Source organism: Melanotaenia boesemani, chromosome 13, assembly GCF_017639745.1.
Source record: "Melanotaenia boesemani isolate fMelBoe1 chromosome 13, fMelBoe1.pri, whole genome shotgun sequence".
NCBI lineage: Eukaryota > Metazoa > Chordata > Actinopteri > Atheriniformes > Melanotaeniidae > Melanotaenia > Melanotaenia boesemani.
The window spans coordinates 24,037,725-24,062,070 of NC_055694.1; the positions used below are offsets into that span (position 1 = coordinate 24,037,725).

The window sequence follows — 24,346 nt, forward strand, 5'->3', positions numbered from 1 at the left end:
CTATGTGAACGAGACTGGATGAATGAAATGAACTAAGATTGTAATTTTCCAGCTGGTTCGATACTGAGACAACATTTGTCCGGATTTAAGCTTGGATTGGCACTTAGAAACAGTGCTTTGTAGAGTGAAATATAACTGATGTCGATGTCTCAAGGTAACTGAATGCTCAGTGTTTTTGTTTTGTCAATGTTTGCATTGGTCCCATAACGGTAATGTCACTTCTTAGTAGGATTGGCCACAAAAAGGAGGTTCACTGCTAAAATGGACAAGAGGAGTTGACAACATGGCTTTCCAGGACCATTGTGCACAGTAGATGTCATATGTTTTACCTTTAATTGTTCAGAGGAGATCTTAAAGCCATATTTAGTGGTGCAACATCAATACAAAAGGCTCTTATGGTTAATGGTTGAATTCAGCTTGTGCCTCCTATATCATCTTAACTTCCTGGTTGTTGATTTTATTGCTTTAGTTCAAAGAACTGAAAATATTTGAAGAGGAGTTCTCAGTATTTGTAAGTTTTTAGTTGAGGAAATCTAGTGGCAGAGCAGGAACAGATGGGCTTAGCTGAGCTCAAAATGCAAACTGCCTGTAAATAATGATTTAATAAAATGATTTACTAAAATGTGACTTCATGATGGTGCATGGTCATTCTTTGCATGGAAACACAAAGTCAGACAAATTTAAATAAAAATAGTTTGTTTTTTTTATTACTACAGGTAAACATGATTTTGCATTGTTGGTCAAGCTGGGGATGTTCAGGAATCCAACATAATTTGGTCTGGAGGACAAACACAGTCCAATAGCAGCCAGGCAGATGCTAGCTGAAGGAGAGGACTGTGTTTGTGGGGGACAGGGTTTGATTGAGTGGTGGCCACAATGTGGAGTCAGACAGGAGGACCTTCAGACGTTTGTACAGTTTCTTGGAAGGACGCTTCCCGCGAAGCCACCGAAGGCAGTTCAAGATTCCCAAATCTATCAGTATCTGCAGAGAGACAAAAGTTTTGGTGAACACATGGTTTTCTTTTTTTAAACAGACTGACTGGTTGGTAGGTAAGTGTAGAAAATTGTTACTGGCACTGTTTAATTCCAAGCAAGAATATTACTCTTAAGTGGATACTTGAAGCAATTTATGTACATTCCTTGAAGAGTATGAAGCACATAAACTTTCTACTTTTCAGAACAACATTTTACACTTCACTACAAGTATACAATTGATGATTGCCAGGAGGTTGTAGCTGAAAGTCCTGAAGGTCACCCAAAACGATAAAGACCAAACTCACATAAGGTCAGGGCAAGTTTAACCCAAACTGTAGTGTGAAAAAGGCCTTGAACGAAACATGAATGATTAACTACATCATTGCATATCTCAAATGTTAAATACATGCTTATGTGTATTACTACAACACAAGGCAAAGAACAGTACTGTTCCCAAAAGAGTTTGATTAATAGATATATTCTCACGTCCAGATTTTAAGTCATGGAGTAAAGTCGTTTTGCAGAATACAAGTATACATGCTGTTCAGTTGTTAACTTCCTGGCAAACTTTTGACAAAGTCGGGTTTATGTAAATGTATACTTTGCTAAACTGACTTAAATCAATTTAAATGTAGGGTTCAATGTCTTTCCAACTAAATATTAAAAGTAGATTACTCTCCCTCATAAGGTACAATCATCCTAAAACTTAATTCCATACATTCCCCAGCTGTTTCCATATTGTATTACAATTTTCTGTGCTGCAATGCACATCTAGCCTTCTCACGTTAGATTAAAATTTATCCAGAGGACATGCCACAGCTCTATATTGTCACTCACCTCCACAAGAAAACAAATCAGGAAGTTGAGCGCGGCTACTGCAACGAGCAGCATTTTAAAGTTCATATCAGTGATGTTGTACACTTCAAGTATTTGGCTAAAGAAAGGCCCCGGATACAACACCAACCAGGCCATCACACCAAAATAGATGAACAGCAGGCAGAGGAAGATCACTAGGAAGATAAAGAGAAAATTCACATCTGAGGCTTCAATTTTAACAAGTCTCTCTTATAACGTGAATACAAAAAAACAAAACCACATAACAAAGACTGGGCTTGAATGCATCAGCCTTGGGACTTTAATAATCATTACTAGAAATTTCAAATGACTCACTGTTGTGGTAGAGAGGTTTCTTGTGAGGGTAGCTCTTGGTGACCACCACTGCCATGATGATGTACTGGAAACCAGACAAGTCAAACACACTGGTGTTCTCCATGTTGGGCAGATTGGCAGTTCCAAAAACAGTTGAATTCAGTGGAATATACCTAAAAACCACAAGCGATGACATATCACATTATACAATTTATCAGCTAGTGATCGGAAGTCGACCCTTTTATTAAACTTGAGATATTAGATTTTCTGGCTTAAATAAAAACTAAAGTAAATATATTTATTCACAACATAAACTTTTAACAGACCATTCCTGTGTGATAGTAATGAAGAGTGCTGCAAGCTGGCCCAGGACAATCATGCATGTATGGATGAAGAGGCTGCCTAATACAGGCAGGGCCAGCAGACTGGCTGGCGGTCTGCAAGGGTGTAGCTCCTCACTGGGGCCTCCTTTCCCCATCACAATGGCCAAGAAAGTCACCAGAATAAGATCACAAAACAGGAACTGTAGGTCAGCCATGGTAGTCTTCACCTGGACACACACATTAAGAACATTTATTTAGTTTTATTCTTGTGTCAAGCTTTCTCTGAATAGGATTACAACTGTAATTATGAGGTTATAGAACAAAGATTTATAGAAAAAGTGAGCTTAACTACCATCTAGTTCATCCATGTACTAAAATTCCCATTAAAATATAGTAAATGATGTAAACTGAACAAATTGGTGTTTCATAAAATAGATGTGTGGCAGTTATATAATGAGTTTGAGGCATTGAGGACAGAAGAGAAAATATCTACTTGAAAGTGAGGGGTTTTAAGAGCTCCCTTACTGCTACTTACTGTGGTGAGGATGAGGACGGAGCAGTATTGAATCAAACTGTACAACGCCATGTATCGAAAGACACTGAAGGAGGTTACCAGAGAACAACGACCCTCTCTGCACAAAGAACAGAAAAACATTTTTTGTTTTCTTTTTCCCTTCCTTCCCCATCAGATGATCTACAACCGACATTACAGATTTGGTTAGTTTTCAAAGACATCATCCTCCTGTTTGCTAACCTGATAAGCAGCGGCACACAGCTGATGTTTTCAGTTTTGGAAGTAAACGGTGAAGCAACTGAAGCTTCAGCTTCGGACAGAGAAACCCCAACATCAGCAGCTCTTAGGGCCCCGCAGTCATTGGCCCCATCCCCGCACATGCCCACTCGATAGCTACAGAAATAGACATATTAATGATATGCATCTTACCAACAGTTACACAGCAAACATTGCTGTCCAGCTGTGTTTTAATCACACAGAATGGATATCAACTTGCAAGTCATACAAATACCTGCTTGGAATACCCGCTATCTAAAGTGTTAAAGATGGGGCAGATGTGCTATAGATGCACTTACTGTAACACTAGATGCTCATTTCAAATGGCCTTAGTCTTTTCATGTTGCATCTAAAGAGCCATCTTTATTCCTCTTTTTTCCCCCTCAGTACATTCCAGCTCAATATCTTCTATGTATCAAAAGAAAAAGAAAAAAATCTCACTTCAACTTCTGCAGCTCCTTCACCAGCTGAGTTTTCTGGTCTGGGGCCATGCGAGCAAATATGGTGGCTTTCATCAAAACCTGCAATACCATGTCAAGTCATTATTATCTGAAGGCAGCTCATTGTCAGGATATTCTTCCTGGGATTATATGGTTTACACTACCTTTGGAAGATACTCAGGAAAGTGGTCACAGAGGGCAGCAAAGGACTTGCCATTTATAGCCAAGTGATAGCCAAAACCGGTCTGATAGAGACCCTGACAGGGGAGGAAAAACAACAATAACAACAAACTAACTACATCCAGGATCCTGTAAAAAAAAGTCCACTGATATTAATTTAGCCAGCAAATGAAACTGGTGTAATCTTGCACGCACTAATGTGTGAATATGACTTCTTATAATCTGACATTGATTAAAGAACAACACTGGCTATAGTCAAAACTGCCTTTGTGAGTAAATGGATGTGATGAGTTAATCCTCAAAGCTCCCCTCAGATTCTGTCCTTGCGCTGGCAGTATACTCTGAGCATAATATTGCAGGGATGTATCCGAGAGTGACCAACCCCATTGTTGACATCCGTGAGGCTTTGGGTGGCAATGGCCCCTCCATCTTCCAGGCTGAATCTCAGGGTGGGCAAAGACTGGGCAGTGTGGGGGGTTGCACTGACGAAAATTACCTTATCTTCAGATTCCACCATCCCACAGCTTTTTGCTACATTTACTGCTGTCAAAATGTTGTCTCCTATGTGATGAAGGATAAAATAAATATATGTATGTTGTTGACAACATAGTAAAAAAGGAAATATACAGAACAAAGAGGCTACAAAAATATTCTTACCAGTGACCATAACGTTGCGAATATGTGCCAGTTTCAGGATGTCAATTACTTTTGCACTTTCAGGCTTGATCAGGTTCTTCAACATCAACAAGCCCAAGAACTGCATGTCGTTCTCTATGTCACTACTGTGAATCGACACACAGCTGCATTACCACACACAGCTAACTGTTGGATACAAAAAAGCCAGACAGGCAGTCTATGTTCTCACCGTTCAATGGTTTTCAAGTCAGACTTCACGTCTAATGGTTTGTAGGCAAGGGCAAGAACCCTGAGGCCTTCGCTGGAGAAGTTATGCAGCTGGTTGGAGAACTCTGCTGGCACTGTAAACACAAAGCACCCTATTGTGAATGACTGTAGTTCCAATAAAGGCATGTGAAATAAATTATTTCATTCTAAGCCCATGAAAAGGCTAAACTGCAGTCTGTAAAATAGAAAGAAAATATTCCCCTAAAAATTTCTACTAAAACATCTATTGAAAGTTTTCTGAGTGAACCTGTTTCAGCTCGACAGAGGCTAGCCACCATCTCCGGGGAACCTTTGATGAAAGCCAGAGCCGAGTGTCCCCCACGGGCTACCGTAACCACACTCATCCTCTGCAGGGCAGAGGAAAACGGAAACCTCTTCACAATGGCCACAGCCTCACTGGTGAACTAACAGCAAAAATAAGAGATAAATTAATACTTCACTACAGGCAGATTTACTTCCTTTTAATACCCAGAATAAAAACATATAGCTTACACTGCTTGGCTTGTGTTCTTTATGCAAGCTACTGTTTTTATTAGGACAGGTATAAGTGAATTCCAGTGACGTATTTCCACTAAAAAAGCACTGCAAAATGGTTGATTTAAATCACAAAGTCCTAGAAGGTAAGCATGTGTGTGTTAGGCTAGTTATTATAGCACCTAATCTTAACGACATTAAAAGCAATGCATCTGTGGCAAGAATTCAGTTGATCGATTGTTCAACTGAATAAGTCCAATTGATCACTTCGTACTACGCGCCGTATTAGGTGATGGTGGGTGCACTTACAGTTCCCTGAACTTGAGGCTGTTGATTTGGAGCTCTCATAACAGCCAAAACTTTGTGACCTCCAAATTCTTCATCTAGCACATCTCCATTTCCCTCTGGTTCCAGTAGAGTCTGAGAAATTGGAGAAAATAAATACTGGTTTTGACATTGATATTCTAAAACATTTTCCTTGAAGCGTGGACAATAAAGTAACTGAATATTTAAATAAATAATATGTTATCATGGCATGTTATTCATGCCTGAAAGTGCCAGGATGTGATTTGAGAATTGGGAACTTTGGCTTCTTTTAGTGTAGGAAAGAAGATTTGGAAAGTCAGGCAAAACATCAGGTAGTTCAAATCAAATACCCCTTAAAACCAAGAAAATAAGAGCTATAGTATCATACCCAGCCAGTAGACTCGACCATCTTGAGCTCCAAAGGGTCGCCGAGGGGCTGACCTTGAAGTAGGGTAATGGTGTGACAGCAGGCCAAGCCAGTCCTCATGGGGCCCGGCGGTAGAAGTGTGGGCTCTGGAACCAGCTCTGAGAAACCAGCAGGTCTCCCCTCCATCACTCCCCACACATCCATACCTTCTTCTGTAAGAGTTCCTGTCTGGATAAGCAAATGTACACAGATTATGTTAGAGGCAGCGTCAACATATAAAGTCTGTTGACAGATTCTACCTTTACCTTGTCAAAGCAGAAAAGCGAGACCTTGCCACAGACGTTGATCCGAGGTGGACTAATGCAAAACACTCCTTGATTCTTCAGCCTACGCTGGGCATAGATTGTTCCTGTGGTGATGGCAGCAGGCAGGGCAGGAGGCACAGCAATCGTTATAATATCCAGGCATCTAATAATCAACTGCGGCCAGGTCACCTGGACACACCCAGCCATAGGTCAATGATAACATGTTTCACAGAAGATTGCTGGCATTTTAATAATAGACAGGCCACAAAATATTCTGTCCTTACATTGGTTTTGATGAGGGTCACAAAAATGTAAATGGTGCCAATGAGAGCTGAAGCATGAAGGACAAAATTAGAAAAGTACATAATCTGAGTAACTTGATAAAAATGAAATATTCACTTAAACAAAATTAAAGTTGTTATTAAATCTTACCAACAAAAGCTAGAATGAGCAGGAACTTGACAGCATCTTTGTAAAATCTGAAGTTGACTGGCTGAGGGTACAAAATGGAGCTGACCAGGCTGCCCTTGGCTGTAAAAAACCCTGTAGATAACAGAAGCAGCAGAACTGCCTTCACTCAAGAAACAACATGTGTAGCTTTTCAAGAAATGCTATGTTTGTATCTTTAAGGCCTAAAAAAGTCCAACTGTATTTCCTAACACATTTGCAATTGCTAAGTCAAATAATGGGAAGTTATGGGCAGGAATGCATATTGCGCCATCTCTGAATGGTCTTTTGTCTATATAGACAAATCCAGGCAAATACCGGAAGTAGACCAACCTCCATTTTTACAGAGGCCCTTGTGTGCCTGTCAAAAGTAATTGTGAAGAGAATCTGATCATTTTGTACTGCTTACTTCTTAACCACGAGAAGGAAATCTGAGAGGACTTGTGCGGTTCTTTATTTCTCTAACAGCAGTGGAAAACTTTAGTTGTGGAAAAAAAACTGAATGAATAGAACATGGACCTTTATTTCACAAAGACTGCCCCTGTCTGAGACCTCTCAGTTTATACAGATTTCCTGGGCAGGAAGAAGATGTTTGACAGAAGTGTGTCAAGAATATTAACAGAAAGAATTTTATTTACAACAACAACACTGAAGGTTTCAGTGAAAAGTTGTCAATCCAACACTAAATTCTGTGTTTCCATGTCAAGTTTAACACAGTGCAACAAGTCATGTTGCTGAGAGTTACTTACTAATTTGGGAGACAGAGAAATGTTACTAAGCGTAGACCTGCTATGCAAGAAAAAAAACATTTGGACTTTAATTCTAACCTCATAGATTAAAGCAAAAGCGTGAAATTTGCATTATATGTTTTATTGTTAGAACGGCCTCAAGATGACTTAACACACAAAAACGGCCGTCGGATTTGTCTATAGGACAATTTTCATGAGTAGATCCTTTAAAAAAAAATTTCAATACAGATTACAGAAATTAAAATCTCCACAGGGAAGATTTGACTTGCTCAGTGAACACCGAAATGTATCTCTGTTAAGTGCCATCTCACTGAAATACAGAGACAGGTCAGGACTTTTTCAACTAACCAGTGCTTGTGACCACAGCAACAGCACCGCTGCCCCCTGGCCTTCCTCCTTTAGCTTGAATGAGCTGAGTACCACAGAAAACTGTGTGTCTGCGCTCAGTGTCTGAGCTGTACGTCCTGTCAGCAGCTGGCAGAGGGGTTTTCAGCACTGGGACACTTTCGCCTTAACAGAGGAAAGATGAGAACAGATTTATACACTGATTACTCACTGGAAAATTTAAAACAAGCTGGCTGGACAAGTTCTGAATAGATTTAGAAACACATTTTTATTGCCAGATTGCTGAATGATTTACAAAACTGCAACATAAACCCAAAATTTAAGATGTAAAAATTGTTTATGCCTGAAGTAACTCACATAACGTCACTGTTAAGGGACAATAAATTAGTAGCCAAGATGCTCCCATACTGACAAGTCATATATTAAACAATTTCCTTTTAAGAATATAAATTTGTGGCCAAGTATAAAGTTACTCCTGATGGCTAATGTGTTACTTTAATGAAGATCAAGGTTATAAAATATGGCCTTATCTCAGTTATAAAAGCCTTTTCAATCAAACCTAAATAAAAACAGAGAAGTGTAATCTCCCACATAAAGGAGCAAACTTTTTTGCCTTAACAGTTAAAGTATCAGAGCTGCTGTAATGCTTTTCTTTTATGTAAAGCACTTTGAATTCTCTTGTACATGCAATGTGTTATACAAATAAACTTTCCTTGCCAACCAAAAATGAGAGTGAATAATCATATAATTAATGTAAATTAAAAAAAAAAAAAAAAAGTCTGGTGATTACCCGTTAGCATGCTCTCATTGACGAGACACTCCCCTGCTAGCAGGGCAGCATCACATGGCAGCAGCAGACCTTCCTGGGGGATGATCAGACAGTCACCGGGTACCAGGTCCACTGAACTCACGCATTCCTCCACTGGGAAAACAATTAAACAGGAGTATTTGATAAAGAAGTTGAAAGTTTCCAGCAGAAAAAAAACTCAGAAAACACCCTGGTTTTATTTATTCCAAAGACTGCCAAATCAACCCCAGTTTGTTTTTTCATTCATAATTAAAACAGAACTGGAATATTCCTAACAGAGGATATGGTTAAATACTGCTCCAGCCAGGACATGCTGGAAGACCTCTACATGGTAACCTTCTTGAGTTCTGGGAGAAGGTGTATTCACACAATGGTGGCTCATAAATTACACACACTTCTAGTGTGTTCATTTTTATAGGCATCTATTTCAAACACTTGGCTGTTTAAATTAAACCCTCATTTTATTAGGATTTTACAACATACTGATTACCATGACACACTTTTCTTTTTGTCTCTATCTCTTGATCATTTAATAAATAAATAAAGAATATATTATTCTTTTTATTTCTGCGCTCTTTTGGTTGTCTCAAACAAATTCCCACTGGACTCACCTCCTGAGTCTCTGCGTATTTTGACGTTAGTAACCAACCGGGCCATGTTGTGGAGCGTGATGCTTTGCTGTGAAATTAGATCAAATAACGTTTAGAAATTGTTATTTCCATTTATAATCAGAGCTAGAGATATTACATATTGTACTTCTCTGAGCGCTCACCTTTCGAGTTTCATAAAGTGAGATACTGATTGAGATGATGGAGATAATAAATATGCATACAGCATAGAAATAATACGAATCAATCGTCCACACGGTGATACTGAATACTTGGAATACATAGAATGGGTTGAGGACCTACAGGATCAGAAAAGAAGACAAAAATGTTCAAAACAGTAAAAAAAAAAAAAAAAAAAGAAAACTACATACAATTTTCCCCAGTTTCACGCCACCAAAAACAAAACTATAAGAAAATAACTGGAATTATTTTCCAACTCACCTCCTCAAACAGCAGCCTCATATAAGACTTAACAGGTACGTCAATAACATTGGCACCAAACATGGATCTCCTGAAAAACACAAATATGATTAATAATTGCCACTACTCTGACATTAAAAAGGCCTTCATACATGCATCTGGTCCTACCTCACACTCTGTTCCAGGGGGCTCAGCCCATTCTGGAAGCCATACAGGTCTTTGCAAGTCCAGTCCTCATTGAGGACACTGACGACAGAGAAATTAAAAGTTTTACACATTCAATATGGGTTTCTTTCTTGAAGTAAGAAATGTGCTTACATATTAAAAAAGCATTTGTTTTGAGGTAGCTTTTTTTTTTGTTTCAGCTGAACATGATCAAGCCATTAAATAAGGGAACAAAGCAAATGCATTGAACAGTTTTTATTGCACTCAGTTCTAATTGCATCCCATTGGTTTCTGGTTTAGCTGTTTCAGTACCTAACACGATTGAAAGCCCCCTTCCTGTCCAACCAGATGTAGCGCAGCCCTTCAAACAGGTAGTAGCGCAGCATTGTTTTCTGAAATACAGCGAAACAAAAAAAGAAAAAAAGAAAGACAAAACAAACTCTGAGGTTTGAAGAGGACATGATACAGCTCACTATTCCATTAAAAACTCAATAGTCATTACCTCCTCTTTGTACAGCTGAACTGTATCTCTCCATTCAGCCTCCTCACGCTGTCCCATCAACTCCAAACTGGAGGAGAACAACAGAGTAAGCAGAGAATATTTTTTTATGCTGCTATCAGAGGACAGAATGCGGAGCTCACCTTCCCTCCTCCATCTCCTCTACGAGCACCTCCACAACATGTTGCTGTCCAAAACTGTCCTGAAAGTAAATGTCATATAAATTCAAAAGTGACCACTGAAAACTACATACATTACTGATCAAGAGAAGAATTGCTTAGCATAGATATAATCTGGTTGACCATCTGGCAATAGGAATTATGTGACAAAATTATCATAATTTAACAAAGTATGAAATTAAGGCATAAATAACAGCAACAGCACCAGAGAGTTGTCTATGTGAATCAAACAGCCTGGACAGTAAAGTGGTTATTTCATTGTAGGTTGTATACCAGCTGTATCTCCTAATCTAGCACTTTCCTTGTAGGTATCTTAAATCTCATAGAAACAATGTGGAAGATAAGTGACAGGCATCAAATTTCAGTCATAATCTTAAGTGTTAAATGGGTTTTAATCCTACATATGGATTTATTTTCTCACTCTTAGCAGCAGAACATCAGCCAAAGCCAGAGGGCAGGGGCAGCAGCGGGCAAGGACAGCAAGTCTCGGGCGCCAGTGAAACACAATTAGGAGGAGACCCAAGGACAGCAGGGCCCCCAGACGACACAGCCACACCCGCCAGCGCACCCACTTATACCCCTGAACATCCTGGTGGAGCAGAGAGTTAATAGCTTCTTTCAAATTCAAACACAAGCTCAGTTTCATATTCAAACAGAAGTTAATTCAAATAAATCTTGTCATCATATCAGAGCACGCATGATAACTAGAAGGAAGCAGAGAGTGTCGTTCTCTGCCAAGGTTATACTGTGCAGTTTTTTAAACAGTGATCTAAATCTGTACTGAGATTTGTTGGATTCTTTTCTTGTTCATAATCTACCCTTCTGCTATATTTAAAGGAATTTGGCTGAACTGAGCTGTTGAATTAGCTGACAAACAGCAATAAAAACATGCTTTGAAACAGTGGTCACCAACTCCGGTTCTCAAGATCTACCATCCTGCAGGTTTGAGTGTTTCTCTGGTACAACACACCTGATTCAAAATTAAATGGATCTCCAACAACTTGTTAACTTCTGCACCAGCCTGTTAATGAGCCATTGATTTGAGTCATGTGTGTTGCAGGTCTGTCAAAAGTGACTCAAAATATTTAAAACCACTTGTTCCTCTTTGTCAAAGGTACAACAGCCAAAGTGCCACATGTGACAGGTGTCAGGCACTGTATCAAGCAAGCACATCACACAAACATTTATCAATGATTCAGCCCATCTGTCACTAAATACGACACCTTTACTAATACTGTCTGCTTTTTTTCCTTTTGGTTGTTACAATAAAAAAAAATTGCTTATTAGTTTGGTATAAACACCAAAGAAGATCTTACCATGTGGGAGTCAGGACTGAGCAGGGGGTCACGTGGACTGGGTGAGGGGAGCCCGCTCAGTGGTTCCACCACACTGCCTACAGAACAGGACACACACTGTTAACAGTTCCTTACAAGTGAGCAGCAGAAGACACACCCTCAAAGTAAAGATGAACAAATTACACAGCACAAAACTATTCATTTACTAATTTCTACATCCACGTTTCTTTCCTCGACCCTCTCCTTTGGCCTGTAATTCCCATATGAAATTTGAGCAAAGAAGACGTAAGGAGAGATGAACTGAAGAGACAGGCTTTAACAGAAAGAGACAGTTTTGATTCAAAGCTTTCATTTTAAATGGTTGTATAGTTAACTATAAGATTAGGCACAGCTTTGTCACATTTACAGCGTCGTGTTACAACCTATGATTTCATTTTATTTCTCAGATAAGTAATAAAAGTCATTTGGGTATCAAATATTGCTGAATAAACTGTCGTGCAGCAGCAGCTGCTCTTACTGGCTATGTGAGGTAAAGCTGTAGCCTAACCTAACTTCAGTCCATGATGCTATGGAAATGTCCAGCTGTACTGCTATTTGAGAAAGGTGTGACCAATATATTATCAATACAATGTAAGAGTCTATGAATACAGAAAGATGACTACAACAAGCAGCACAACCACCATTACACACAAAAGCACTTTATGTAGCCAAGGCTATTAAAAATGGTCACAGCCACAATGGTAACATCTAAAAGACAGCCATGATAGTATCCATAATCACAATAAAAGTTGTGTCATTCTAAGGCAGCAGTCATGATCAGAGCCTTTATTTGTGTCAGCAGCTAGTCATCTAGTTTTCTACATCAGTGTAACAGTACAAACTTGTATCTGAGCAGACATCGAGGTGTGCACACTGACTCTGACACTTCATGTCAGAGCCCAATTAGAAATATATGTCTTTGGAAGCAGAAATTAAAATGTCACTGTATCACCACAGAGTCTATTTCCAATGGGTTAGAGGAAATGAGAAAACAGTGGCACCAATTAACTCACATTTTTTGCCTGAACTCACTAGTAAAATATAACAGTTAGTCTATACAGAGAACTAGGCCTGTTTTAGGGGGTCTTGAGCCACCCTAAAATGTTCTAAAGTCCCCCTAAAAAATGATTAATTTTTCATTATTTGCTTTAATGATTTGTGGTCGTTAGTGATAGTGAGACTTGTGTTCAGCGATGTCTGGAACACAGTGCAATGAGGTGTCCCCATTTAAAATCCCTTTATCACCGCTCCAGGTTTGTCAGTCCGTGATCTAAAGGAATCTTTTTAAAGGATGAAAATAAGTAATATTCACAAACTCCAGCTAGTTAACAGCAAAAACTTGGTTGTTATGGATAAAGTAGGTGTTCTGTTTTACAAATAAAAGACTTGCTCGCTCTGTTAAGTTAAAATCTTAGCATGATGTTGAGTTCTGTTATTGCTGGTTAGCTATGAAAATAGAGAGAGACCAGTTTGTTCTCTAGCTGTTATTAATGAAAAAGAAAAAACTCTTAATAATTATCCCTAAAACCTGTCATCTGTATCCAGACTGAGACAGGACAGGGACAGAGGGGACAGACATCTGCTGAGGAGGTGAGTATGAAAGATTTCAAATGTGAAGTTATTTTATTCAAATATAAATTGTATTAAGCTGCCCACCAGAGAGGATATGGATAGAGACAGGGAAGGAGAAGCAGATGTTTGGAGAATAAGTTCAAACAGATTCAAAGAAAGAAGAAGCAACTCCTTCCACTAGTTGGTCTGATTTAGGTAACAAAAGCCACAGGACCAGACAGATGATGCTGAACAGGTGCAGAATGGAGCATTTTTTAAATTTCTGTGGCAATAATGAATGTCAAGAAAGCCCAGATAAATTTGGAATTTATAATAAGTAAATAAAGAGTTTGATCCTTTTCTATGCTTCCATCCTGTCAGATTTCACTATGAGCTTTAAAATAACTCCTGGGTTATTCTATTTCATTCTAAATGAAAGTAAAACTACAGAGTAAAATCATTTCCTGGTTGAATCAGTCTGCAGATCAGTGACTGTGACAGGCTGCTTGGTGGTTAGTTGCATCACAGCAAGATGGTCCCCAATTCAGTCTTGATTGGAATTTTTTTTATGTAGACTTTGCATGTTGTCCTTGTGCATAAATTACTTCCTCCCATTGTAAAAAAAAAAGTATGTTAATTGGTCATTCTATATTGACTGTAAAAGTAAACGTGAGTGATGCCAGATAGGATAAAGAAGGTATAGAAAGTGGATAGATGAACAGGCCTGCAAGTCATCTAATTGGAAGATGGAGAAATTAGAGAAATTGCACTGGAAAACCTAAGAGAGATTTTTAATGCAATACTTCACACATGTATGGGGTGTCCAAAAACTTTTTCCATTACTGTATTAAAACATTTAGCATTTAGATGATTGTATCCAGAAAAACTCAGCAGGAGCAGGAGGTCATGGTAACTTCCCTCATGTACAAAACAGCTTTTTTTTAAATCCTAGGCTGAAACACAGCTCATGTTTAAGATAGCAAGGGGGTTTTCCAGAAAGGAGGTTTAATAAATCCTGTGATAATGCCTGTGCTCGAGGTTGCACATTTTGTCTAATTACTAAATTATATCATATTATATTATATTATATTATATTATATTATATTATATTATATTATATTATATTATATTATATTATATACTGCAGTTGTAACCTGTGCAACCCCAAGTGTGAGCCAAAGTAAAAGCAACCCATAAACCATAGAAAAAAATCATACCGGTAACCAATCATTTCCATAAATACTTCTGTAGGCTCAGTGCAAAGGGGTAAATCTCTTCCACAACCAATAAGAAGACGTCGGAGGGATGGAAGGCAGGTTCGGGGAGACCGCAGCAACCCCTCACCCCTGTGGAGGAGCTGGCGGTGAGCATCAACCGGGACCACCCAATGAACGCAACCCAGGGTCTTACATAATCAGAACCGGAACCAGATGACTGCAAAGTAACTCTATAAAGTCCACCAACAGTGCCAGATCGCAAAGGCGGACCTGGAAGTGGAATAGTTAAATCTGAAGAATTAAATCCACGTCAGTGAAGGATGACACTGCATAACGAAGTGTTTCTCTTTTTAGGCAATGAAGCATGCAATGAGGAAGCTGCCTGACAAAAATTAAAATAATAAATATTGAAAATGGAGTTGTCTAAATCTTTCTTCATGAAGTGGTTTTGACAGATTTGGTAAAGCATACGGTGACCTATCTCAAATCATTATGCTGAGGATATGTTGGGCATGAACAAAACCAACTCCCTATATGTTCACAGAATATGTTTCCGTATTAACTTACCTAGATTAGCTATTTTAGAAAAGAAAACACAAGTTGACTGTTTAGTCTAGGTTAACATAGCCAGCTAAACCAGTAATAAATAAAATTTTGGAATATCCCCGCAAGTGCTAGAGTCACCATAAACCTTGATGATCAGTAAACACACCTCAGTGCGACCGACACACTATGAACTCCGAATCAAACTTAAGCTGTAAAAAGACTCAGAGGACAGTAAACATCACACGAAGTATTAAAAGTTTGTCATACGGCCATGGTAAAGTTTATTACGTCAATAAAATATGATAACCCAGAAATAACAGGGACCATTCAAGGGACCGTATCAAAAGTATGTTATTCGTTTTTCCGGCCATTCGGTATTGTTTCCAACTATCTAGAAAGTACCAAAAACATCAATTTAGTTACGCTAAAGGAAGAAACTAAGCTTACCGTCGACGCTAGACCGCAAGTCTGGATGGCATATCTCCCCAAACAGACCAAATGACTACATATTTGAGAGCTGCATTAATAAATTCCACCTGCCGGCTATCCTGCTGTTCCTGCGCGCGAAGGCACGAGTGCCTCTTACACAATAATAAACTTGCTCAACCGGTTTTAAAGTTTCTCTAGAAAACGATACGCCACAGCCTCTTCGAGTGTAAACACGACATAAAGAATTATGTGCACTAACACATGGGGAGAGAAAGGGCATTAAATGTCTTTGATTTGCCTGTTACCATAATGCAACTTCATGCGCGGAGCACACAGAAAAGATAGTGAAATACAGCAATATTTCTGTATGGTTTGATAAAAACACGCATACTTTGCATAATTTACAGTTTATGGTTTTCTCCTTTGCTACAGATTATTTCTTATCACAGCCACCAAAATTAAACATTCAAACTTTATCATTAAGATAATATTTTCCACATGATGAGAGGTTTGTGTGGCTTAAAGGCCTAGCTATATGGTAAGTACTTGTGTTATGTTCTGGAAGTAATATTTTTGCTCTTTATATAAAAATAGCACAAGCTTTAGAAACAAAAAAGTACTAAGTCATCTTCTCTAAGCAAATACTTGTACTATAATCATGTGAAAGCTTATCAGGGGTGATTGTTTTGCCAAATCACATGCTCAGTCTATTCTAACCAGGACAATCTAAAAATTAATAATAATAATAATAATAATAATAATTAAAGCTGCAAGCAGCGTTGGAGGCCCTCGCACCTCTGGCGCCGCTTCGGCCTATTGCACCGCCCCATCACCCCGCAACCTCCCTCCAGCAGCACAGCCACTATCGCCCACAGCCATATACCCATTCTTCCAGAGTTTATCTCCATCAAGAGGTGATTTTCCTCATGAGAGGATCAACTTGCACCTCAGCCTTTCCAGTGATGACATCTGAAGCATTCATGACCTTGTTTCTTACAAACTGTGTTGAATTCCCACAAACTGGAGCATGATTTTATCAAGAGGAAAATTCCACGTGGCCACTAGGTGGTGGTGAAGTTGTTTTAATGTAGGACCATGTTCAGGTTGGAACTCGAATGAGAACAGGAAAATATTAGCTTAATTGGTCAACTGACAGCAGGGTTAGTGCCACTTCCTGTATAATGGCGAATGATTTAAATCTTCACAGAAAGCCATTTTAATCATGATGCTGTAAGACGTCAGTCATATTTTCAACCATAAGTTCATGAAGGATGATATTAATGAGTTAGAATTAGGTATACAGATGATAAAGGTTAAAATGGTGGGACTTCCTTTTCCCAGGGGGCGGGGCTATGGTGTTGAGAACATAAGGACATGAAGAGGCATTTTTGTTTGTCCTGTCATGTTACATAAATATGCCACATTTTACCATGTCGTTCAAAGCAGTGGTTGGAGCTGATAGATTAAATATTTATAGGGGGCGCTATAGAGCCATATTACCAGCATATATCTATTTGAATCAGTTCCAGGCCTGACCAGTGTCCTCCCTGCCAAGTTTGGTGGAGATCAGGAGTACATTGGGTCAGTTAGAAGTACTTCCTGTTTAATGGCGGTGGATGCCATTCGCATGGTTTTGCTTGGGGAGGGAACTTGGTTTTTTTCTGTAGTATCATGAAAGGGTTTGACCTGATCTGAAGCACTTTTGAGTGTGTGAGATTCATTCCTAAAAAGAGGGACCCCGGTGTCTGAAAAAATCACTTCCTGTTTCAAGTGGGCGGGGCTTAGACCAAGACCAGAAGTAGTTGTATGTATCTGTTCAGGAGCAGACCCTGATTAATCACTGTAAGTGTGATGGTGATTGGATGAAAATTGAGGGATTTAAACTCATTAATGATGTCATGGCGTCTTATCCAAGCTCGTCATGGCGCCATCGTCTCGCCATGCAGCACTGAGCAATGTCCAGGTGACAACTTCTGGACATGTTGATGTGGTCAGCATGGAACTGAAGTGAAACATGGGCAGATTGGTGCAGACTGAGTGTTGTTTGTCAGAAATAATGGATTACATGCTTGATGGCGAAACATCAAAACTTGATGAGGCGCCACCGCTGAACGCCACCTCCTATTAGAAAATTTTCAATAACTTTTAACCACACATGCCTCTGGAGTGTTCAGACTGAGTTTGAGGTAAATACGATAAAATCTGTAGGAGGAGTTCGTTCAAATGCAAGGCAAAGAAACATGCAAAAATGACCCCAAAAATGACACTCTTTTCAAAATGGCCGACTTCCTGTTGAAGTTATCATATAGGTCCAAGAGGTTTTTTTGTACATCCTCCCAAGTTCTATCATTATACTGGATTTCAGCCATATCGGTCAATGTAGTGGGCAGTTATGATCAATTAAATATTTGTAGTGGGCGCTATAGAGCCATATTGCAATTTTTCCAGCATATGTCAATGTGGCTGAGTTCACGTCCTGACCGCGTGCCTTCCTGCCAAGTTTGGTTAAGATCAACGTTACAATGGGTCAGTCACAAGTACTTCCTGTTTGATGGCGTTGGACCACTATTCGCCATGGTTACGTTTGGCGAAGGAACTTCAGATTTTTATTGTGGTATCATGAAAGGGTTTGACCTGTTGTGAAGCACTTTCAAGTGTGTAGGTTTCATTCCTGAGGAGATGGACCCCGGCGTCTGAAAAAAAGCACTTCCTGTTGGAAGTGGGTGGGGCTTATGGCTAGACCGGAATTGTTGAAATGGATCTGTTCAGGGCCAGACCCTTATTAATCCCTGAAAGTCTGATGAGGATCGGGTGAAAATTGAGGGATTTATAGTGATTTATGATGTCATGGCGTCTTATCGAAGATCGCCATGGCGCCACAGTCTCGCCCTGCAGCGTAGAGCAATGGTTTTCACTGGATATCATCACTAACTTGTTTTCTGCTGTCTGACCCAGTTTGGACCTGGTTGTGTCCAAAACGTCAGATAAGTGGGTCTCCAAGTAAAAACCATGACTTCCTGTCACCAGGGGGCGTGGCCAATTCATAACCCAAATATTGACATGTAAATGTGTTCAGGATGGGACTGGCATCATACATGGCCATTTTGGTTCAGATACATTGTTTTATGTGGAAGTTATATCACTTTCGTTCTTCAAGGCGAGACACCAAACTTTGAGGCCCCACCCCCTCCATGCCCTTTCTCCTATTAGAAAACTTTCAATAACTTTTAAAGACACATGCCCTCTGGACATCCTGAGCTATTTTGGTAGCGGTACCATGAAATCTCTAGGAGGAGATAGATTTTGAAAATGTCAGTAAAACGCCAAAATGGCGACTTTGATCCAAAATGGCCGACTTCCTGTTGGTTGTAGGCTGTTGCTCCAAGAGGATTTTTTGTTCGCCCGAACATTTAGAATATATGTAGCGATTTTCATAAAGATTGATGACGTGCAGTGGCGGGGCATATTAAATAGGTGGCGCTCTCATTCAATTTTGCCCGAACAGTCCCAAGCACCCCAAAATATCAAATTTTTCGCATTCCTTTGGGGGGGTACACAAAAATAGGCGCGTTTTCGTGCATGTTCAGGTCCCCAAAAATGCCTCCAATGTTGAAGAAGAAGAAGAAGAAGAAGAAGAAGAAGAAGAAGAAGAAGAAGAAGAAGAAGAAGAAGAAGAAGAAGAAGAAGAAGAAGAAGAAGAAGAAGAAGAAGAAGAAGAAGAAGAAGAAGAAGAAGAAGAAGAAGAAGAAGAAGAAGAAGAAGAAGAAGAAGAAGAAGAAGAAGAAGAAGAAGAAGAAGAAGAAGAAGAAGAAGAAGAAGAAGAAGAAGAAGAAGAAGAAGAAGAAGAAGAAGAAGAAGAAGAAGAAGAAGAAGAAGAAGAAGAAGAAGAAGAAGAAGAAGAAGAAGAAGAAGAAGAAGAAGAAGAAGAAGAAGAAGAAGAAGAAGAAGAAGAAGAAGAAGAAGAAGAAGAAGAAGAAGAAGAAGAAGAAGAAGAAGAAGAAGAAGAAGAAGAAGAAGAAGAAGAAGAAGAAGAAGAAGAAGAAGAAGAAGAAGAAGAAGAAGAAGAAGAAGAAGAAGAAGAAGAAGAAGAAGAAGAAGAAGAAGAAGAAGAAGAAGAAGAAGAAGAAGAAGCAATTACAACAGGCCTTCGCACCGCCTTCGGTGCTCGGGCCTAATAAGAAGAATTTAACCTGAAATCAATCCCTTCTGTCATTCACCACATTTTGCAATGTGCCAGAGGATTTTCATGAGACATGTTAAAAGGTTAGTCTCACAATACAATAAGGCTGCAACTAAGATTACAGTTTGCCGACTTCTAAAGTGGTATTACATTTAAGCTAGTTTCAAGTTAACAATTCAGTGAAAATACTTGATTTACAAGAAGCTGTAGCTGGAAGCATACTTCTACACTCCTGTCCCAGACATACATCAGTAGCTATGTTCAAAGGGCTACTCATATTCAGACTTTTAATTTCACGTTTAGACAAAAAAAAAAAAAAAAAAAAAAAAAAAAAAGCAGTGTCAAAAAAGGGAAACATGGAGTTTGCCCAAATGAAAACACAGACACAAGGGAAAAGACATCGTGAAAGTAGCACAATAGAGCCCAGATACTAAATTTCAGGGGGGGGGGGGGGGGGGGGGGGGGGGAAGAATAATCTCTTAATATAAAAACCCACTGGACAACTCAGTGACTGTGTCAGCATGCAGAGCATGAGGAATAAGGAGTGATCAGTGATGAAGAGTGGTGAGTGAGATTGTGCAAATGCGACCGACCACCCAGAGCAGCCCGAGCAAAGGGCCCAGGGCCCCAGAAGCCCAGAGGCGGCCCCCCCACCCACAAATGCAGAGGGCCCGCACCATGCCTATGAGGACCAGCCCCCCCCAAACAACCACCCGGCGTAAGCCAGCACACACCCCGATGTTCCAGCCGCACACCCCGGGAACCAGGGCGCCGTCGACCCCCCCTCCTATCTCCACCCCATATAACCCCACACTCACACCCTCCCCTGTGCCGTACCCACAAGCACTCACTATCACACTGTCACGTCACACATAACCCACCCACCATGCCCCACGGCGGACCAGGGGACAGTGAGCCCCAAGACTTTTAATTTCACGTTTAGAGAAAAAAAAATGCTGTGTCAAAAACGGGAAACGTGGAGTTTGCCCAAATTAAAACACAGACACAAGACAGTCAGCTGAGTTGACGATGCAAAAAGCAAGCCTCGCCCTCAAATAACAACCACACACAGGTTTCACAAACACAAGACCAACATGCTGTTATGTCCTGATTTCTCACTCAAATCATACTCTGCTCACTTTTAAAATATTGTATTGAAGGGCTGGACTAGAGCCTAAAGTATAGTGGATTTTACTGGAATATTTGATTAAATCTTAGCAGCACGGACGTTGCAGTCTATGATGATCATGAGTTTTTGTTAATTACATTTTAATATAAAACACTTCCCTTTCAGTTTCTTTGAATGAAAAAGTGTTCTATATGTAAAGATTGACTAATTTGGGATCAAATGACTATTTAACATTAAAATCAGCAATAAAGGTCAAAGAAACTTACTAGAATAAGTAATAGTAGGGGTAACAAAAGCAATAATTCCTTAAGGGCTTGATTTCACACCTCTGTGAGAAGTATTGCAGTAAGATTCATGTCTAATCTTGTTCTTGATGACAGAAAGAATTTAAACTCAGACATAACTATTTAACACACGAAGCAAAGATCATTAACCTTTTAACCGATTTCTTAACTACAAACATAACAAGCTTTCAACTCTGTTGAATGCACTGGTCACTTTTCTGACAAAAGTAATAGTTTGGAGACGAACTAGCCGTAGATCAGATTACTGTGACTTTTTAGATAACAAAACAAAAACAAAAACACACAGGACAGACACACTGGTTGTGGCTAACGGTTAGCCAACACGCTGCTCTGTGGAAGAGACGATAACTTAAAAGTCATGAGAAACACACTTACCACGCCTGTCCATCCTTTCGTCACAATGACAGCCTCCACATACTCTCCATCAATGACCGTTTTTTATCCAGGCATAAAACACCCCTTGAAAACGTGAAGCGACACCAGCTTCTCCTTCCTACGGCAAGTCTAATAGTTCAAAATGGTCACGTGTTTGACCAAGGTTCAATTCAGAGGGTGGCGACGTAGCATCTTGCCCGACAGTGGCGCTCCTCATCGTGGGACCTTAATGCTGGCAACTGCGGGGTCGCAGTGGAATAAAGGGGGTACAGACGATGCACTGTCATTAGTAGACGTTAGATTTGTCATCGCTAAATTTTACTGTGTGCTTACTTAGGCTATATTCAGTCAGGTTTCTGGAAACGTTAAATATGCAGCTGACACACAGTTTTTTGGCAGGACTGGGATCAGTGTCAGAAAATCAGTCAAAAACACGTAAATTTGTTTTTTGGGGGTGTTTTCCTTCCACTCGTTTGACATGCAAAATGTAAACAAATTAACTAAACTTCACTTTTTAAACTTTTTAGCATGACAGTGCTCATGTTACGGGCCCCCCAAAAAAGGATGAACCACGGCAACAGTAGATTTCCTGGTCTCTTCAATCTGGAAAACACAGGTAAAATGTGCGAAGGAATGTAGACAGAACCACGTATTTCTCATCCCGTATTTCCTCTGAGGAGAGAGAGGGGGGAGGGGTGGTCCCTCACCTTAAGGAACCGGTGTGCAACACTGGTATGCGTCCTTGGTTCCGCCCTTCAATTCCTCATAGATTATCACTATTTCACAATATGAAATATGTAATTAAAATAAGAGTATTAAAAACAAAAGCACAAATACAAAAGGGGCTGCACATTTTAAGGTTACCACACTCACACTAGGCATTGTAATGCATATACTGTAGTAGCCTGTTACGACCCGACTTAAGGGGTATGGAAGGGCGTAACAAAGAACACGGTGAGGACAGGTGGTGAATTATAATGAAAGCACATTTATTTACAACTCCCGTGATAAGTGATGGACAACCTGTAAAACAAAATAATGATGAGCTGGGGTTAGCGGACCTGCAGAAAGAAACAAACCAAAACCTATACCAAACACTCACCGAGTGCACACACAGACACAACCGCAACTCGGTGAGGAAACTAAAACCAAACATAAGCAACAGGCCCATAACTAAAGTGACCGTCGTCAAAACACAATAAAACGCTAACCTAGCCCAGCTCTAACACAAACACAAAGTAAACTTAACACAACTAAACGCTTAAACACCCATTGTGGAAAGGAGGTGGTCGCGACACAGACACACCCCCGGTGCACAACATGAGGGGAAGAGCGGCCTGAGCCTTTCTGACATCTCCCCCTCCAGAGCTGCCTCGGCTGCAGCCTTTTCAGCCTCAGCTTTCCTTCGGGCTGCAGCCTGACTGGTCCAGAGGGATGCCAGTCAAAACGGGGCGGGGGCAGAGTCGCTGGCCTTAGCCACTCCGGGCAGCGCACGGCAGTCCCTAATCAGCACATAAACGGCCACAGCTGCCTGTAACAAGCAGGGGCCGTAACATAGCTAAACGAATAGATGTCCCAATGTGTTGTACTGTTATAAATTTGAAATGACATTAAATATTTTAATCCCCTGAGAGATTGATAAATGTTGAATAGAAATACTTAATGTTCAAAGAACATGGTACAGCTTTCTTCTCTGTGCGATCAACTCCAGGAGCTCTAGATCAGTCCCCTGCACAGCCAACCTTCTTAATCAGTTTGCTTAGTTTTTTAACTAACATATGGCTGCATAGCTAATTTACTTTCCACCACAAAACTATAGAGATATGCAACATTTTGGTGCAGACATGAAAAGACCTCCGCTTCCTTGAAAAGTAACATGTGTTTGGTCATTTCTTGTAGATGGCTTCTGTGTTGCATGTCCTCTTAAAACACATTACCTGGGCTAACAACACCATAAATGTGTCTATAGTTCTTGGCAAAGATTTTTATGTACCTGTTTTATATCCAGTATGTGATTTGTTTTGTGTTATTCTTGTTTACTCATTCTGTAATCGGCTTAGTTTTTCTTCCTGTTCTCGCTCAAGCCCTGGATTTGATTGCTTTACTTTTTCATGCAGTTTTCAGAATCAGCAATAAAAATCCACCTGCTTCCGGAGCTGGAGCTAATCCCTTTTGGTAATTTGCTATCATTAGCTGAGTGATGCGTGGTGTGGTCTACAGTGACAGCTTATCTGTATGTGTGTGTGTGTGTACAATATATATATATATATATATATATATATATATATATATAAATTCTGAGACCTCTGTTCTTGCAAGCAGGACAAAGCGGACAACAAAGACATCCATCAACCCTGGACAAGATCTACTTATTGCTAGTTCATCTCTGTTTTCTGGCTTGGCCTGTTTAGGTTTTTTTTTAATGATATTTTTTTTTTCTAATTTCTGGATTCCTTGCTGCAGCAGTACTTGTTTTTGTTCGATTAGTTAATGAAACACTTATTTTGAATCTTCATCTTTCTGGCTCTGGGGTTATAATCTGCAACTGGACCTTAAGTATGATTTTCCTTCTGTGACAAATCAAATTGAGCTATAAAAAGATATGTTAAAAAATTTCACTGGACCTTGTGTTTATTATGACAAAAGAAAATTATCTAAATATTGCGAAAACGTTTGACATGTTTTGTCAGATAATTTAGTATTTATTGTGATATAAGTTGGAACAGCAGTCAACATAAGCTTAAAGATATCTGTGTAACCTTCACGCAGTGTCCTACGCATATTCAGTAAAGCTTCACACAGAGCTCAACATGTAACTAAATATCACCAGAATGAATAAAACACCATG

The 24,346-nt window shown here is 39.8% G+C and overlaps 1 protein-coding gene and 1 long non-coding RNA gene across 3 annotated transcripts; one reads left to right on the forward strand and one right to left on the reverse strand.

The window, feature by feature from the left end:
- Window positions 1-685: 685 nt before the first annotated feature.
- Window positions 686-22,008, reverse strand: atp13a2 (ATPase cation transporting 13A2). 2 transcript variants are annotated; one of them, XM_042003280.1, is made up of 29 exons: window positions 21,499-22,008; window positions 11,749-11,825; window positions 10,854-11,021; window positions 10,397-10,455; window positions 10,257-10,323; window positions 10,067-10,146; window positions 9,758-9,835; window positions 9,611-9,680; window positions 9,334-9,468; window positions 9,173-9,239; window positions 8,544-8,675; window positions 7,757-7,918; window positions 6,645-6,755; window positions 6,497-6,543; window positions 6,213-6,401; window positions 5,929-6,135; window positions 5,544-5,654; window positions 5,008-5,164; window positions 4,723-4,834; window positions 4,515-4,639; window positions 4,240-4,418; window positions 3,842-3,934; window positions 3,679-3,758; window positions 3,202-3,354; window positions 2,983-3,079; window positions 2,451-2,674; window positions 2,146-2,297; window positions 1,813-1,985; window positions 686-982 (listed from the first exon to the last, which is right to left on the reverse strand). In XM_042003280.1, the coding sequence occupies exons 1-29, from the start codon at window positions 21,509-21,511 to the stop codon at window positions 818-820; spliced, it is 3,483 nt and encodes a 1,160-aa protein (XP_041859214.1). In that variant the 5' UTR covers window positions 21,512-22,008; the 3' UTR covers window positions 686-817. The 2 variants fall into 2 exon arrangements, with proteins under 2 accessions (XP_041859214.1, XP_041859215.1); XM_042003281.1 differs by lacking the exon at window positions 21,499-22,008 and adding an exon at window positions 15,528-15,699.
- LOC121651259 lies at window positions 21,679-24,125 on the forward strand. The gene is made up of 3 exons (XR_006012418.1): window positions 21,679-21,764; window positions 23,616-23,673; window positions 23,821-24,125. It is a non-coding gene; the product is annotated as an uncharacterized LOC121651259 (long non-coding RNA).
- The last annotated feature ends 221 nt before the right edge of the window (window positions 24,126-24,346 follow it).